Source organism: Epinephelus fuscoguttatus, linkage group LG13 (genome assembly GCF_011397635.1).
Source record: "Epinephelus fuscoguttatus linkage group LG13, E.fuscoguttatus.final_Chr_v1".
Lineage (NCBI taxonomy): Eukaryota > Metazoa > Chordata > Actinopteri > Perciformes > Serranidae > Epinephelus > Epinephelus fuscoguttatus.
In genome coordinates this window covers 9,364,423-9,377,922 of record NC_064764.1, presented here as the reverse complement: position 1 = coordinate 9,377,922, position 13,500 = coordinate 9,364,423, and the positions used below count along the sequence as shown (strand labels likewise).

Sequence of the window (13,500 nt, the reverse complement as noted above, 5' to 3'; positions counted from 1 at the left end):
ACATGCAGTTAGTTAGGAAAATGTAAGATACTAATTAAACTGACTGAAATAACTGACATTATTGGAAGTATTTTGGAGGTATATTTGTCTTAGCATTAAATACTTAAATAAAAGATAGCAGCTATATCATTTAAAGTAGGGTCAGAGTAGTTAAAGGAAGAAAGGGGGATTTTTAAAATGGTAAATGTAATAAGGCTTTATTTTTCCTGAGATTAGAGGGTGTGGAAGTGGCTAAAAAAGAACAACAGCAAAAGAAAGAGTAGTTACTCAGCCCAAATGCCCAGACACTACACACTGCCTGCTCACGGTGAACAGATGATGGAGAAGTGAGGCAGTAGCCCTTTTTAAACAGGAATTGTGCAAATTTGCAGGAAAGCCCAATCAGTCTTTTTTCAGCATTGGCAGTATAAAGCAAAACCGGGGAGTGCAGCAAAATGCCACCTACCTACTTTTGTTTACAGAATGTGCCTTTTTCGGGGCAATGGGTGGGGCGTCAGCAAATAGAAAAACATATACAGTAGCTCAGCGTGTGACATAAACAGTGACATGGGAGGGAAGCTGCGGCTGGTCAGTCCTTCTGCGATTCTCTCATAAGTCAGCCCACCCTTCACTGTCACTTGACAATTAATGGCCTCTTCGTTTGCGAGTGCAAGGGAAGCACGCAATTACTTGTCTCCCCAGTTGTTTGTCTTTACAGTGTCTGTCAGGTTTGCGTTTCCCTCTTGCTGATAGCTGCTTGCTAATTCCTGCTATCAGCTGTTTCCTGTTTATCCACCGCAAAACGGCCCAACATTCGCTGAAAATCTGGCAGTGTAAAAGGGGTAGTAGGTCAAAGCAAGGAAGCAAGACAAATTGAACTAGAGTTGGCAGCTCAAACCTGAACTAAAACAGCTATGGATCCTGGATTTGCATTTGTAGCCTACCATACACTTTATGGACGGGACGTAGCTACCATGACGTCACCCACTGGTTTCTGGACTCCTGCTTCTGTCTTTTTTAGCTCTGAATGCTGCCACTTGGTTTGATGGTACTAAAAAAAGTGCTTTAGTTTGAGTTCAAACCTCTTTGAATTCTACACTATTTTTGCCCATTGAGATTCTTGGAAATTAACCAAAAACAACAACAACCTTGCGCCGCCCCCACACCCCAGGGTTTGAACCAGGAACCCTCTGGCTGTGAGGCGACAGTGATAACCACTGAACTACCATGCCACCCAATTAGTAATTAATTAATCATTTTTCAAATTAACAAATTATTCAAATGAAAATCATTTAATCCAGTGTGACAGAATATAAACCAGCATGCAACTTTGGGAAAAATACTGTGCCTTTAATCCTATAAGCAAACTCCCACTTTCTGTTTATGTGCATGTTGAACATGTTCTCTTTTACTTGCATTACCTCAGAGTATACCAATCTAGGCCATGGTGTAATGCCCTATATAGAACATGCTTAGAGTGATATGAACATTTGAGAAGCATATTACAGACACAAGAACTGATATTTTATGACCCTTGTCACTTTTTTTGGTGCCCATATTTCAGTGATGGATGTGATGTGACTCATATTATTTACAGTATTGTGTTGTTGGGGTGGCGTCTTTCTGTCTATTTGACACATTCTCCATTAAGATTTGTTGCTATCACACACATCTCTGTGGAAAGGGCAGATTTCCTTTGGATTTTGTCATTAATTATTATTTTTTTTTTATTTAAATGTTTAACACTTCTGCTTTTGTTTTCAACAGCCTGTGAACAATGCTGATTTTATCATTCCAGTGGAAATTGATGGAACAGTTCATCAGGTAGGCACTTGATATGCTAAAGTGACCATTTGCTACACTGTCATCTTGCTGTATGTTGATTCAATCACATCACTACGATGTTAACACAGAAAGCAGCCATCATGGAAGTTTACAACAAGCTTCATAGGCTTCCTGCTTAAAGCCCCAAAGATTTGTGTAAAAATATGTGCAAGCAGGATTGACACAGAGCACCATTTAATGTGCACTGAGCGTCATTGTACTACATTTACCACACACCAGTAACCAAAATCTGTGCTGTTCACCATCTGACCTGAACAGTAGGATACTTTATAAACTCTCCAATACAAAAATACAAGAGTAAATTTGAAAATCCTCCATGGTTTATTTTGACCCGGAGACCCTGTGCTAGCACCCTGACAGTGCTGTAGCCCGCTCTGTTGATGGCTCAAAGCAGCAGGTGGCTATTTACGTGGCCTGACGAAATGAGGAAACCCTGGCAGGCTTCTCAGAAATCAGAGGCCATCAATCTCACTCTGTGGTGCATATTATGCTCCGCTCATTGGTGGGGGGGGAATGGCAGTGACTATTCCCTGCAGGCGTTCAGTGGTAACCACAGTCTGTTGTGCTGGGCCTCCCAGAAGACAGAGGAGCTTTGTTGTCCAAAGGGCCTGGGTCTGTTTCAAGTAATCCAGGATAGGCTTGTTAAAGTGGGGAGAGCCTATTCGGGATGACTTGGTTCAGAAACAAGGCCGTCTGCATCTTAGTGGAGGTAGATATTATGTTCTAATGGAATGTTTACATGAAATGTTCTTGGAGTAAATATTACAGCTTTATGCTTTCTTGATGTCGTCATAGCAATATAGAATTATCAAAATAACAACATCTCAATAATGACAGAACTGTCAAATTTGGAGACTTTTTTTTCCATATATACCTGTATGAAACAGAGAGAGATTATGTATAATTTAAAAATGAAAACAGAAAGTGGAAACTTTTCAATCCCCCTCCCTTGCTTTTTTTAAGTGGTTTTTAATTGTTGGCACCGCTGTCACAAAGACAACTGGATCACTTTCTGTTTTCCTCAGAGTCTAGCAACAGGGCTCTTTTTCTTTTGTTGGGTAGAGTTTTCACAGTTACTTGGGTTGTTCCACTGTCCGCCTCTTCTGCTACTGGGGATAGTCACTCCAAAGAGCTTGCATTGATACTCTTTGGTAACTGGGGATAGCTACTGGGGAAAACAGAAGTCCTTTGATCTTCCTGCAATGTTTGTGCAATGGTTGACGCACTTCCTTTGTGCCATAACTTGAGCCTTCATTTTCTGGGTGATCGCATCGAGGGAAGCGAGAATTCCACAGTGACAGTAAGGCTTATCGGCAACCAGTCCAAACACTGATGGTGTCATTATTCTAAAGGAATTGTGCAATCAACATTGACTGTTAATATAATGTTAAGTTAAACCTATAACCTTTCCACAAAATGGCCCAAAATGGTCTCTTATATCTTAATGAACTACTATGTGCCAGCATGGGCCCATTTATACTCCCTTTACGTACAAAAATAGATATGTCTGTTCAAACATTATAAACGTCATTGCCCTCATACTTTAATGTGTCCCGTATGATGGCATAGATACAGCCAGTAGATGGCACTAGAGGGCAGAGTCAAAAGGTTCACACAACAGCAAACAAGGAGATGGTGTAGGAGGTCATAATAAGTGAAGCATGTGGTTCAACAACAACTGTGGATTTCATACTCTTCTGCCTTTTGTGTCTCCACCCAGGTGTATGTGTTAAAGAGACCACACGTTGATGAATTCCTCAAGAGGATGGGAGAAATGTTCGAGTGTGTTTTGTTCACTGCAAGCTTATCCAAGGTCAGAATGCTGTTCTTATGCTGAGTAACTCACAGTTGAAATTTGACTCATTATATTCATGCCTGTATTAGGACACTATCACACTTGATGTGGAAAGCGACACCTGTTGTAGAATTATTGGAAGCCCAGCCTCAATTTTATGTTTGATTTGTAGGTGACCTTCCACATACACCCCTCACACATAAAGATAAATTTATGATACCTGTCAGGAGACCACACATTTTAACCTCTCACATTTACTTCAAACTGTGTTGACCTTAACTAAACTTCATGAAGGATTTGGTCGGCCATGACTCGGCAAATCGGTCATGCGATCACGCTGTAGTACTTTTTACATTTTAGTTGCCATGTTTGGCCCCAACATTTACAGGCAGTATCATAGGTATATTTTGTGTACATCGTCTGAAATCAAATGCTGAGTTTTGAAAATGTCCAATCTTACATGTCGCAGATATCACTTCTCTATGGCTGACACGTACAGTATGTTCGATGCAGGTTTGTTGAAGGAATTTGTAGGCCATCATGTTGAAGTTTAACAGGCTTAGTAGTAGGTACACTATAAATGAGGAAGATACATAAACAAATTAACAAATTGCTAACTCAGATCCAGTGTTGGGCAATTATTGCCTAACCCCAGCTCTAAATTTAAAGCTCCTGAATTCAGAAACTTTTTATAAAGAAAGAGGGATAGGTGATACATCGAATATACTCAATGAGTTGTGGCTTGTTCCACGCAGGATATATAAAATGACTATATAACGATCATCGAGTATAAATGATCACAGTTTTTTTTAAGCCACCAGCTTTCTCCTGTGTCTCTCTTTCCCTCCCTCCCACACACACACACACACCCCATACCTGTCAAGTTTTGGATTTGAAAATAAGGGAAATTTTTCAGCACCTGCCGCAAGTGATAAGTGATTAACATAGGGGGGATCAAAATAAAATAAAAATCAACCAGCCACCCTCCTCCCCTGACAGTCCCTCCATAAGTAAAGAACAGTGCGGTGAGGTTTGTGGGCCGTTACCTGCCACAAAGAGAGAAATGTGAGCGGCTCGTTTCCCCTCTGACACGCCACATACCTGTGTGCCGCCACGGCTCGGTTGTCCAGGTACTACTGGGCAGTCATGACACCAACGAAAGAGGAAATTATTGGACCTGGAGTCGGACTTCTCTGTCTCCAGTAAGCCGTTATCTTGCGCCGCAGAGCACTGTGAGCCTCCGCCGTATTCCTGTCTGTGACCCCCATTCAACCCACAACCACCAGGATTCGCCTTTCCTTTCTGCTGCTGGTTGAAACGTGATAATAGGGGCGCCCACTCCACTAACTTGACGTGGAAATGAGCGGTAGTCTAGAAAACTGGCGAGTTTTGTTTTTTTGTTTTTGTTTTTTTTTTTGGAGGGTGCTTGTGTGCCCTCATTGCGCCCTGGGCGGTCGCAGACATTGCCCATAGCAAAACCCGTCCCTGGGTGTACAGGAAATCTAAAATAACCACTTGTCAACCAGACCCGCTGTCGACACTAACCTTGCGACAACTACCACCCAGGCTACTGCAGGTGGCAATTCTCGCGAGGCTAGTGACAGAGTTCAGTTTGGAGAGGCAGAGGAGTGCTTGTTTGTTTTTTTAAATTCTATTATAATACAGGAGATTTACGGGAAAATACTAATACGGGAGGACGGCGGGAAAGAGGGGTAAAATACGCTAGTTTCCCGGCCAAAACGGGAGACTTGACAGCTATCGCACACACACACACACACACACACACACACACACAGACACACACACACACACAAGAAGAAAGATTCACAAACATGATATGTCACATACTCCTCCGCCCGTTTTGATCACTTTCTCCCAAGTGGACAGCTGTTAGTTTGTTTCCAGCTTACAGCGAATAAATCATCACATTCAACAGCACAAACACTTTAACTTAATAAGATTGGCAATAGCATGAGCAGAGGAAGCCTGTGTCTTTGTACCTGTAGGGCACCACACTGCAACTCTTTAGTCACATTTTGTGACCATGGAGCACCAGTGCAACTTCCAAATACAACTAATATATGAAGTAGCTGCTAGTGTGTTTCCAGCTCTGGCAACAGTTCAACTTTATGCTAACTGCTGACATCTGACTGTTGACTGTAAGCTTCAAGTCCACAACAAAAGCATCAATATTTCTGGCCCACAGTGGTTCACTTTGATTTATTTAATTATAACAATATTTTATTCAATTTTTTCATAACAGTATTTCATTCAACTTTATTATAGCAGTATGTTAGTTAACTTTACTATAACAGTACTTTAACTTTATTATGATAGTAGCCACTTTATTTAACTTTATTGTAACTGTAGTTCATTTAACAATTTAGTATTTCAGTAATCCACAGTACTCTAGAGGAGATTTCAAAATACTGTGGTAAATATCGGGTCTCGCAAAATAGCCTAAAAATATTGCAATATTTTTTTTTAGGTTATATCGCACATCGATGTAAACGATGAATCAAATAACTACTTGTTTGTGAAAGTGATGGCCCAACAGACAATTATCTTCTAACCCTCATCTTCGTCAAGGTCTGTGGAGCATTTCAGCATCTTTCAGTTCCTTCTTTTGGTTTAACTATCTACAGTTTGATTTGGTTCACTCTCATCAAGTTTTTAGTAAAAAAAACAAACAAAAAAAAAACTATTAAAAACCACTGCACAGTAGCAAACAACAGACAACAACTAACTAGTGAACATGGTGAAGCTTTAAGCAGCAAAAGAGACAAGTATTTCCCTCAGAAGTTGGTGAAGACCAAAAACAGAGATAAAAGAGAGTAAATATTGAAGTTACATTAATCATAATTTCTTTGGTGATTTTAGTACGCAGATCCGGTGTCGGACCTGTTGGACAAATGGGGGGCCTTCCGGAGCCGTCTCTTTCGGGAGTCATGTGTTTTCCACAAAGGGAATTACGTAAAAGACCTGAGCCGTTTAGGAAGAGACCTCAACAAGGTTATCATCATCGATAACTCCCCAGCCTCCTATATCTTCCATCCAGACAATGCAGTAAGCCATCTATTTTTTCGTCTCTGCAATACACTAAAACACATTTGTATTGTTAACTAACATCTTGTCTGTGAGGATTCTCAGTCATCTAGGTCATGGTAATCGTAAGTGCTATATCTTGGGCAACTGGACGCAAGCAAGTCCAGCTGCCCAAGATATAGCACTTATGTCCACTAACATCTTGTTTTAGAACAATATTAATACAATAATTATATAATATTAAGTATTATGGAATATTGAAATGATCTTCTAATTCCACCACATTTTGCTTCTTCAAACCTCCAGGTTCCTGTAGCGTCCTGGTTTGATGACATGTCAGACACTGAGCTCCTTGATCTTATCCCCTTCTTTGAGAGACTAAGCAAAGTGGACGACATCTATGATGTTCTCCAGCAGCAGAGGACTTCAAGTTAACAGAGGCAGGATACTAGGATGAAAATAGTCACCAGCAGCTGTCGTCACGGGGCCACGGAGGCCGGTGGGCCACAGGCTCCACGCTGCTTCCAACTACAAGGACCACAGTGCAAAACAATGCCTCTCATTAAATCTCATATTCACACAGTGTATTGCATTAAAACGTGAAAGCAGTGTTCCACCAGGGTTTGGTCCCAGGGACAGATCAGAGACAGATATTTTTTCTCCTTTTTTTAATACTATATAAAGACTGAATATGAGATTCAATGACGTCTGTAGATACCGTTTGCAGTGCAGCTAGTGTGTTGTTGTTGTCATCGTTACGTGACAGCAGTGACCTAGTATGTAAGTGTGCTGTAAACCTAGATTGTGTGAACAGTTGTTCAGTGCCATTCTACAAATGAGCCACATCGGTCATTTTCATTTCAGTACAAGACCGTTCCTCGAACCCCAGTAACTTTCTTTTTTCTTGCCTAAAATGGCCTAATGTGTATGTAGTAATTATGGAAGCCTATTTCCTTCAATGTGATGAAAAAAAGATCCTGTAAGTCATTATGAGAAACTTTTTTTAAATAATGACATGGTAGCTCAACATAAGGACCTAGTATCACAAAATAATGACTTCGTATCTCAAAATTATGTTTTGCTTTTTTCAAAATAGTGACTTAGTATCTCAAAATTATGAGTCAGTATTTTTAGATACTGAGTCATTATTTTGAGAGTTTCATTATTTTGAGCTACCAAGTCACTCTTTCGAGATAAATGAGTTGTTATTATTATGCCTTTGTGGGAGCAACAGCCATGGCCGTTGTCCATCCGTCCGTCATGAACGTGATTTCTCAAGAAGGCCTTGAGGAAGTTTCTTCTAATTTGGCACAAACATCCACTTGAACTCAACGATGAACTGATTAGATTTCGGTGGTTAAAGGTCACTGTGACTTCACATAACATGTTTTTGGCCATAACTCAATGCTATTATCTATATTAATAAGAATCCATGTACTTATTATGACAAGATTTCACACAGATGTCTAACAGGATAACATGATGAAGTAAAGACATTATTTATCCAAAATGTCAACTTCACTGTGACATCACAGTGATCCGCAATAACACTTTCTGGCCATTACTCAACTCCACAACTCAGGAACAGAAGAGGACACATTTGGTCAGATACTGAATTGGTGACACTAATCTTGTGTGCCTACCTTGAAACTTTGGTGATTGTATAGATTAATGCTGCCAAGTTGAAGATGTGTGTGTGAAGCATCCATGGTTTCAATGAACAATTGCCAGCTGTCATGGCTGAATGTGAGTCTGGACAGACATGGATGTAAACCATAACTGCAACTTGACTGGTTCATGATGGATACAATGTGAGGCAGTAATCACAGTTTTGAGAAATTTTCCCATTATTTAGCAATAAGTCATTATTTTGGTATACTAGGTCATAATTGTGAGAAGATTCTCATAATGACCTTTTTTCCCATCACATTGGTGGAAATGGGCCTCTGTAATCAAAAGACAATCATTAACTTTAGAGAATTTAATTTTAATAATTTTTATAACATTTCACTACAAAACACACAGTACTGATGTGCTCCAAATACTGTACACTCACTGTATGTTTTTGGAAAGCTTTGAAGACGCACAGTTTGTTTGAGGAATTTGGCAGAACTGTAATCATGGGAAACAATATCTTGAAGTCCCCTGCCATTGATTTCGGTCCTTATTCACTACATTACAGATGACTGATAATGTGAAATCACTAAATTCTAATATTATTGAAATCTAATTTTTAATGTGTAATAACCCTTTGTAGTCTTTTTCTTATGCCTAGTTCAGTCAGAAAACACCCTAATCCTGTTGTTCATTGGTGTACCTCATACTTGCATACCAACAAATCTAATTATGAGACACATAAAATCTGGATCTTTTGGACAGTTCTAGATTAGCATTAAGGAAACAGACTGACTGTACAGTGATCAGACTTTCCACACACACAGACTTACTACAGAAATGGTGAGATTATTTTTGTATATACAGTATAACAGGATTTTAGGCAATTGTTTTGATTTGGTTTTAACGTTATTTTACCTAATGTTATTTTATCTTTGGAGTTTTTAGTTGAGTTGGCCACTACAGTGTGCAGCCCATCAATGATGCAATACTGATCGTATGTGCAGGAGGAGGCTGTAAATGGCGACTTAATTAAGTTTGATGTTTAATTTGAAAGCACACTTTGATCTGTAAACTTGAACCCAAACTTTTTATGTAAGACGTGGAGTCAGATGTTCTGCCGTATAGAGCTGTATATACAGTTTAATTGGGGAAACTTGTGCCAGACATGTTTGAGCCCCGATTACTTTAACTCTGAAGCGAGTGTGTATATTTGTATGTGTGCGTGTGAGTTTAAGTGTGATTGTGTCGGTGTGAGTATTTTCTTTGGTTTGAGATTTTTAAAAAAGAGGATACTCTGACAATATGTGAAAAATCATAACCTATCTTTAAATAACAACTTCTTTTTTTTTACTGTATGCAACAAGTAAAGTGACACAAGTAAAGAAACTGGTTCAAACATGTTGAGTTCTTATATTGCTGCTGACAATTGCTAAGATTGGAAGAAAAAAAAAAGACAAATAGAGATATTTTTACCTTGCATCAATAAAGCATGTTTTATTGAAACAGGTCATATTCACTACAGTACTTTTTTGTCACATACCTAACGCTCAACACAACATGGCAGAGGTGGAAACAAGTCAAATGGAAAAATGGAATATGGAACAGATTTCATATGAAAACAACTATCATTCTCTGTTAAGTTCAAACACGACACCCACTCAACAATAAAACTAGCATGCCCTGATTATCAATCAAGGTGATCAAGTAATTTCTCAACCTATTTCTTTCCGTAATTACCTGATTTTTGGCCCAATGTATTTACATTACAAGCCCTTTGCTGCAAGACAGAACTCTCTTCATTCAAACTTCATTGGAACATAAAAAACAATTTCTATACAACTGACGCATGATGAAAAGAGATGTTAACTGGTGCTCGGATGATCTGTTCTAAAATCTAAATTTGATATGGATACACGGCTGGAAACTATCATTGTGTTTCGTAAGTGCCATTACTGAAAACTAAGACCAAAAATCTGAGTCATTGTCACAACAGCCACACAAACCCATGCTCTGATATATGGGAACATTACACTGAGTGCAAATGAGATTATATTGCTTAATAAATGGCACACTGTAGACACATGTACTTTGTAAGTCAACCATGGTTAAAGATACTTGTGTGTAACTGGCAAACATCTTAAAATGTCACAAGCACATGCACATTTAGTGTGTGTATGCAACCCTCACAAGATTCAGATGAATATGACAAAGATGATTATACATTTTAGAGATTCAATTTGCTCTACATCAGAATTTGGCCTCAGAAATGACCCTATTAAGCAAAATGTCTTTACACATGTGGGTGGATTTAATTCAAACAATGAAGAACACTTAACTTTCCATTCTTGTATCATTCTAACCATGTAGCTCTTCCCACTCATTTAATCTTTACAAATCAGATATTTATGGGCACAAATACACATTCAGCTTTAGCGTCTGTGACATGGTTACAGTCAGACCACTTACACACATTATTTACATCCAAACTACAATTTGTATTATGGTAAAGGAACTCTTTCAAATGTATTCACACACTGACTATGATATTGATATATGAACAGAAATTTTCAAAAATTCTCAAAGACGAGTTACTCAAAGAAAATCCACTCCCCAAATTTGAACTGAACTGCATGAAAATCCATCACGACCCTGTTTAAACCAATTTTATAGACATACTGTTTTGTAAAATATATAAGCGATATCAGTGTTACAATTAAAAAGCATCAATACAGTAATCAGTCCATGTCAGTGGGTGATGACAGACAGAAGATGTCACTCACGGATCACCTGTGAAATTTGAGCAGAGGAAAAAATCAGACGGGGGGACGAGAGGTCGAGTTTGACCTTATTCTGTCAAACTGTAAACCTGCCTCCTGTAACCTGTCATTACACAAGAGCTCGTTTTACATATTAAAAAACAGTTACAAAGTACTTCATATTCAATTAACACTGCACTTTTTTTTTTTTACTCTGTGCTTGTGTTTCGAAAGCTTTTTGGCTTATGACCCCATAAAACAAATCAGTGTCTACTTGAGACCCCTTATTACGAGTTATGGCTATATGGTGCACATGAGCAGTGAGTAGTTCGACCAAAGAGTGATTTTTTTCCCTTCTCAGGTTGTGTCTTTTCCTGGGTTTTTAGAGGCCTACAGAGCTGACATTGTCCAGGAAAAGGAAAAAAAATGGAGAAAACTGCAACAGAAATTTTTCTTTTTTATCCCCTTATAATCATCATCGGACCCCCCAGATATATCTCGAGCCCTTCCAGGTTCGGAGCCACTGCTCTAGGCTTAATTAAAAGCTTCCCCCAAATTTTTTTGCTGTTTTTTGCAAACCGCCAACTTAAGGATACTTGCAACCATCTGGAAATGGATTTTTAAGAAAACCAAATACCTAAAATGGAATAAAAAATGATAACCTCCAATGTCCGTACACCATATGGACTCAATGCTTTCTCAGGTAAAAGTAGCAACACCACTGTCTTCAAACAAGTGTGTAATAACAAGAATATCTTAACCTACAATAACACCATCATGGTAATATATTTGAAACGATTTTCTCTATGAATTTCAAACTGTAACTAGTTCAAAGTAAATAAATGTAGGGAGACAAAGTAATATATTTGCCTCTGAAGTGTAGTGAAGCAGCAGAAATTAGAAACACTAAGTTTCTCAGTACAGCCCTTCAGATGATGTAGTTAATTGTTTTCCACTACGTCTTACATCCCCTTCAGAGTATCTGACCTTTTTATTTCTATTAATCTTCTCAGCTGAGCCTGAGTCCTGTTTCTGCTGCGCATCACCTTCAGTTTAAAGCCCGACAAATTCATTTCAGTCTACAATCCGAGCCAGATTATTAAACATAATACTCTTTCCTTTAAAGCCAACATAATAAAACTAAAAATAGTCCACACTGCTACACATTTAAAGAGCCTGAGATGGTTCTGTGGGTATGTGGCCTATATTGCTTGACCTACATGCCTGCAGAATAAGTAGGACCATAAACACCCTATATTATTTACAGAATGTAGCACTCCAGGAGCCAAAACATTAGTTGTATTTATTGCGGCATGTGCAGCGCCAAGGCGTGTAGCACACTTTAACACGCCATCTTTACAATTCACAATCAGTCTGATAGATTCATGTCGATTTCTTTTTCTTTCTTTCTTTTTTTGTGGTGCTTCTATTATCATTTTTTTGTTGAATAGCTAAATGGATAAAAATGATCACTGGTTTAAAACATTTACTTTCATCAATAGAATTGATCCGTTACCTCCACTTTCTGTGATGTTTCTTTAGTCATATGAGCAAACTCAAGCTTTTGTTAGTACCACCATCTAGTGGTTATAAGTTGAATTACATCACTGGGTTAAACCAGTGTTTCACTTGCTGGTCAGCTGAATTCAGCTTGAGGCAGTGCTGGCACTTCTTGTGCTTCAGTTAAAAAAAGGCATACCACAGCGTAGAAATACTCTGTTACAAGTTATGTGTACTTTTACTGAAACAAAAGTTACTGGTATCAAAATATGCTTAGAGTATAAGAAGTAAAAGTATTCATTTTGCAGTGTGGCCCATTTCAGAATAATATGGATTTTATTATTGGTTAGAGTAATCAATGCATTACTGTGAACATAACTTTAATTTTGAAGATGGTAAAGGTGAATCTAATTTGAATTATTTTGTATACTGTCAGGTAGCATGCGACTTCTCCCATGATCAATAAAGTTTCATTGTATTTAGTTTTAATCCCCATCATAATTTATTTGTTGACCAATGGTTGTATTATCAATCTGAACCTGCAAAATAATTGGTAATTTTACTTTCACCTTTTATGTTTAACTTTTTATCTCCTGTATTGTTACTTTGCTTCATTTCAAGATGCTTCCGTTACAGAGTGAAAACAAAAGTTGCATGAAAAAGTCCTGACGAACTGTGTGAGTGGAACAAGAAAAAAAGGAGATGAATCAGCAGCTGCAGCAGAGAACAAACTGCTTTTGTTGTGTCTGCAGCCACAGGAGGGCAGAGCTCCAGACAGGTGTCAGTCTGCACTCAGCAGGTACTCAAGAAGAAATATGTGTTTTAAATGTTTATATATACTGGCCGAGTTTCACGGGGTGAAAGGGGTGTGAGGGTGTGGAACAGAAGTTGCAACAGGGGTGAGTCTAGCACTTAGTGAACAGTAAAACAGTGCAATCAAATTAAGGGACACGTCCTCATGGG

The 13,500-nt window shown here is 38.7% G+C and overlaps 2 protein-coding genes across 18 annotated transcripts in view; one reads left to right on the top strand and one right to left on the bottom strand.

Moving 5' to 3' along the window:
- Window positions 1-7,529, top strand: part of LOC125899205 (carboxy-terminal domain RNA polymerase II polypeptide A small phosphatase 1-like) — a 28,850-nt gene extending 21,321 nt beyond the window's left edge. For all 3 annotated transcript variants that reach the window (XM_049593304.1, XM_049593305.1, XM_049593303.1), the window contains 4 exons: window positions 1,747-1,803; window positions 3,545-3,637; window positions 6,500-6,685; window positions 6,971-7,529. In XM_049593304.1, the coding sequence (XP_049449261.1) occupies window positions 1,747-1,803; window positions 3,545-3,637; window positions 6,500-6,685; window positions 6,971-7,099 (465 nt within the window). In that variant the 3' untranslated portion in view covers window positions 7,100-7,529. The remainder of the gene's footprint in view (window positions 1-1,746; window positions 1,804-3,544; window positions 3,638-6,499; window positions 6,686-6,970) is intronic.
- Window positions 7,530-9,747: 2,218 nt separating this feature from the next.
- Window positions 9,748-13,500, bottom strand: part of obsl1b (obscurin like cytoskeletal adaptor 1b) — a 46,832-nt gene continuing 43,079 nt past the window's right edge. For all 15 annotated transcript variants that reach the window (XM_049593285.1, XM_049593291.1, XM_049593294.1 and 12 more), the window contains one exon: window positions 9,748-11,068. In XM_049593285.1, the coding sequence (XP_049449242.1) occupies window positions 11,058-11,068 (11 nt within the window). In that variant the 3' untranslated portion in view covers window positions 9,748-11,057. The remainder of the gene's footprint in view (window positions 11,069-13,500) is intronic.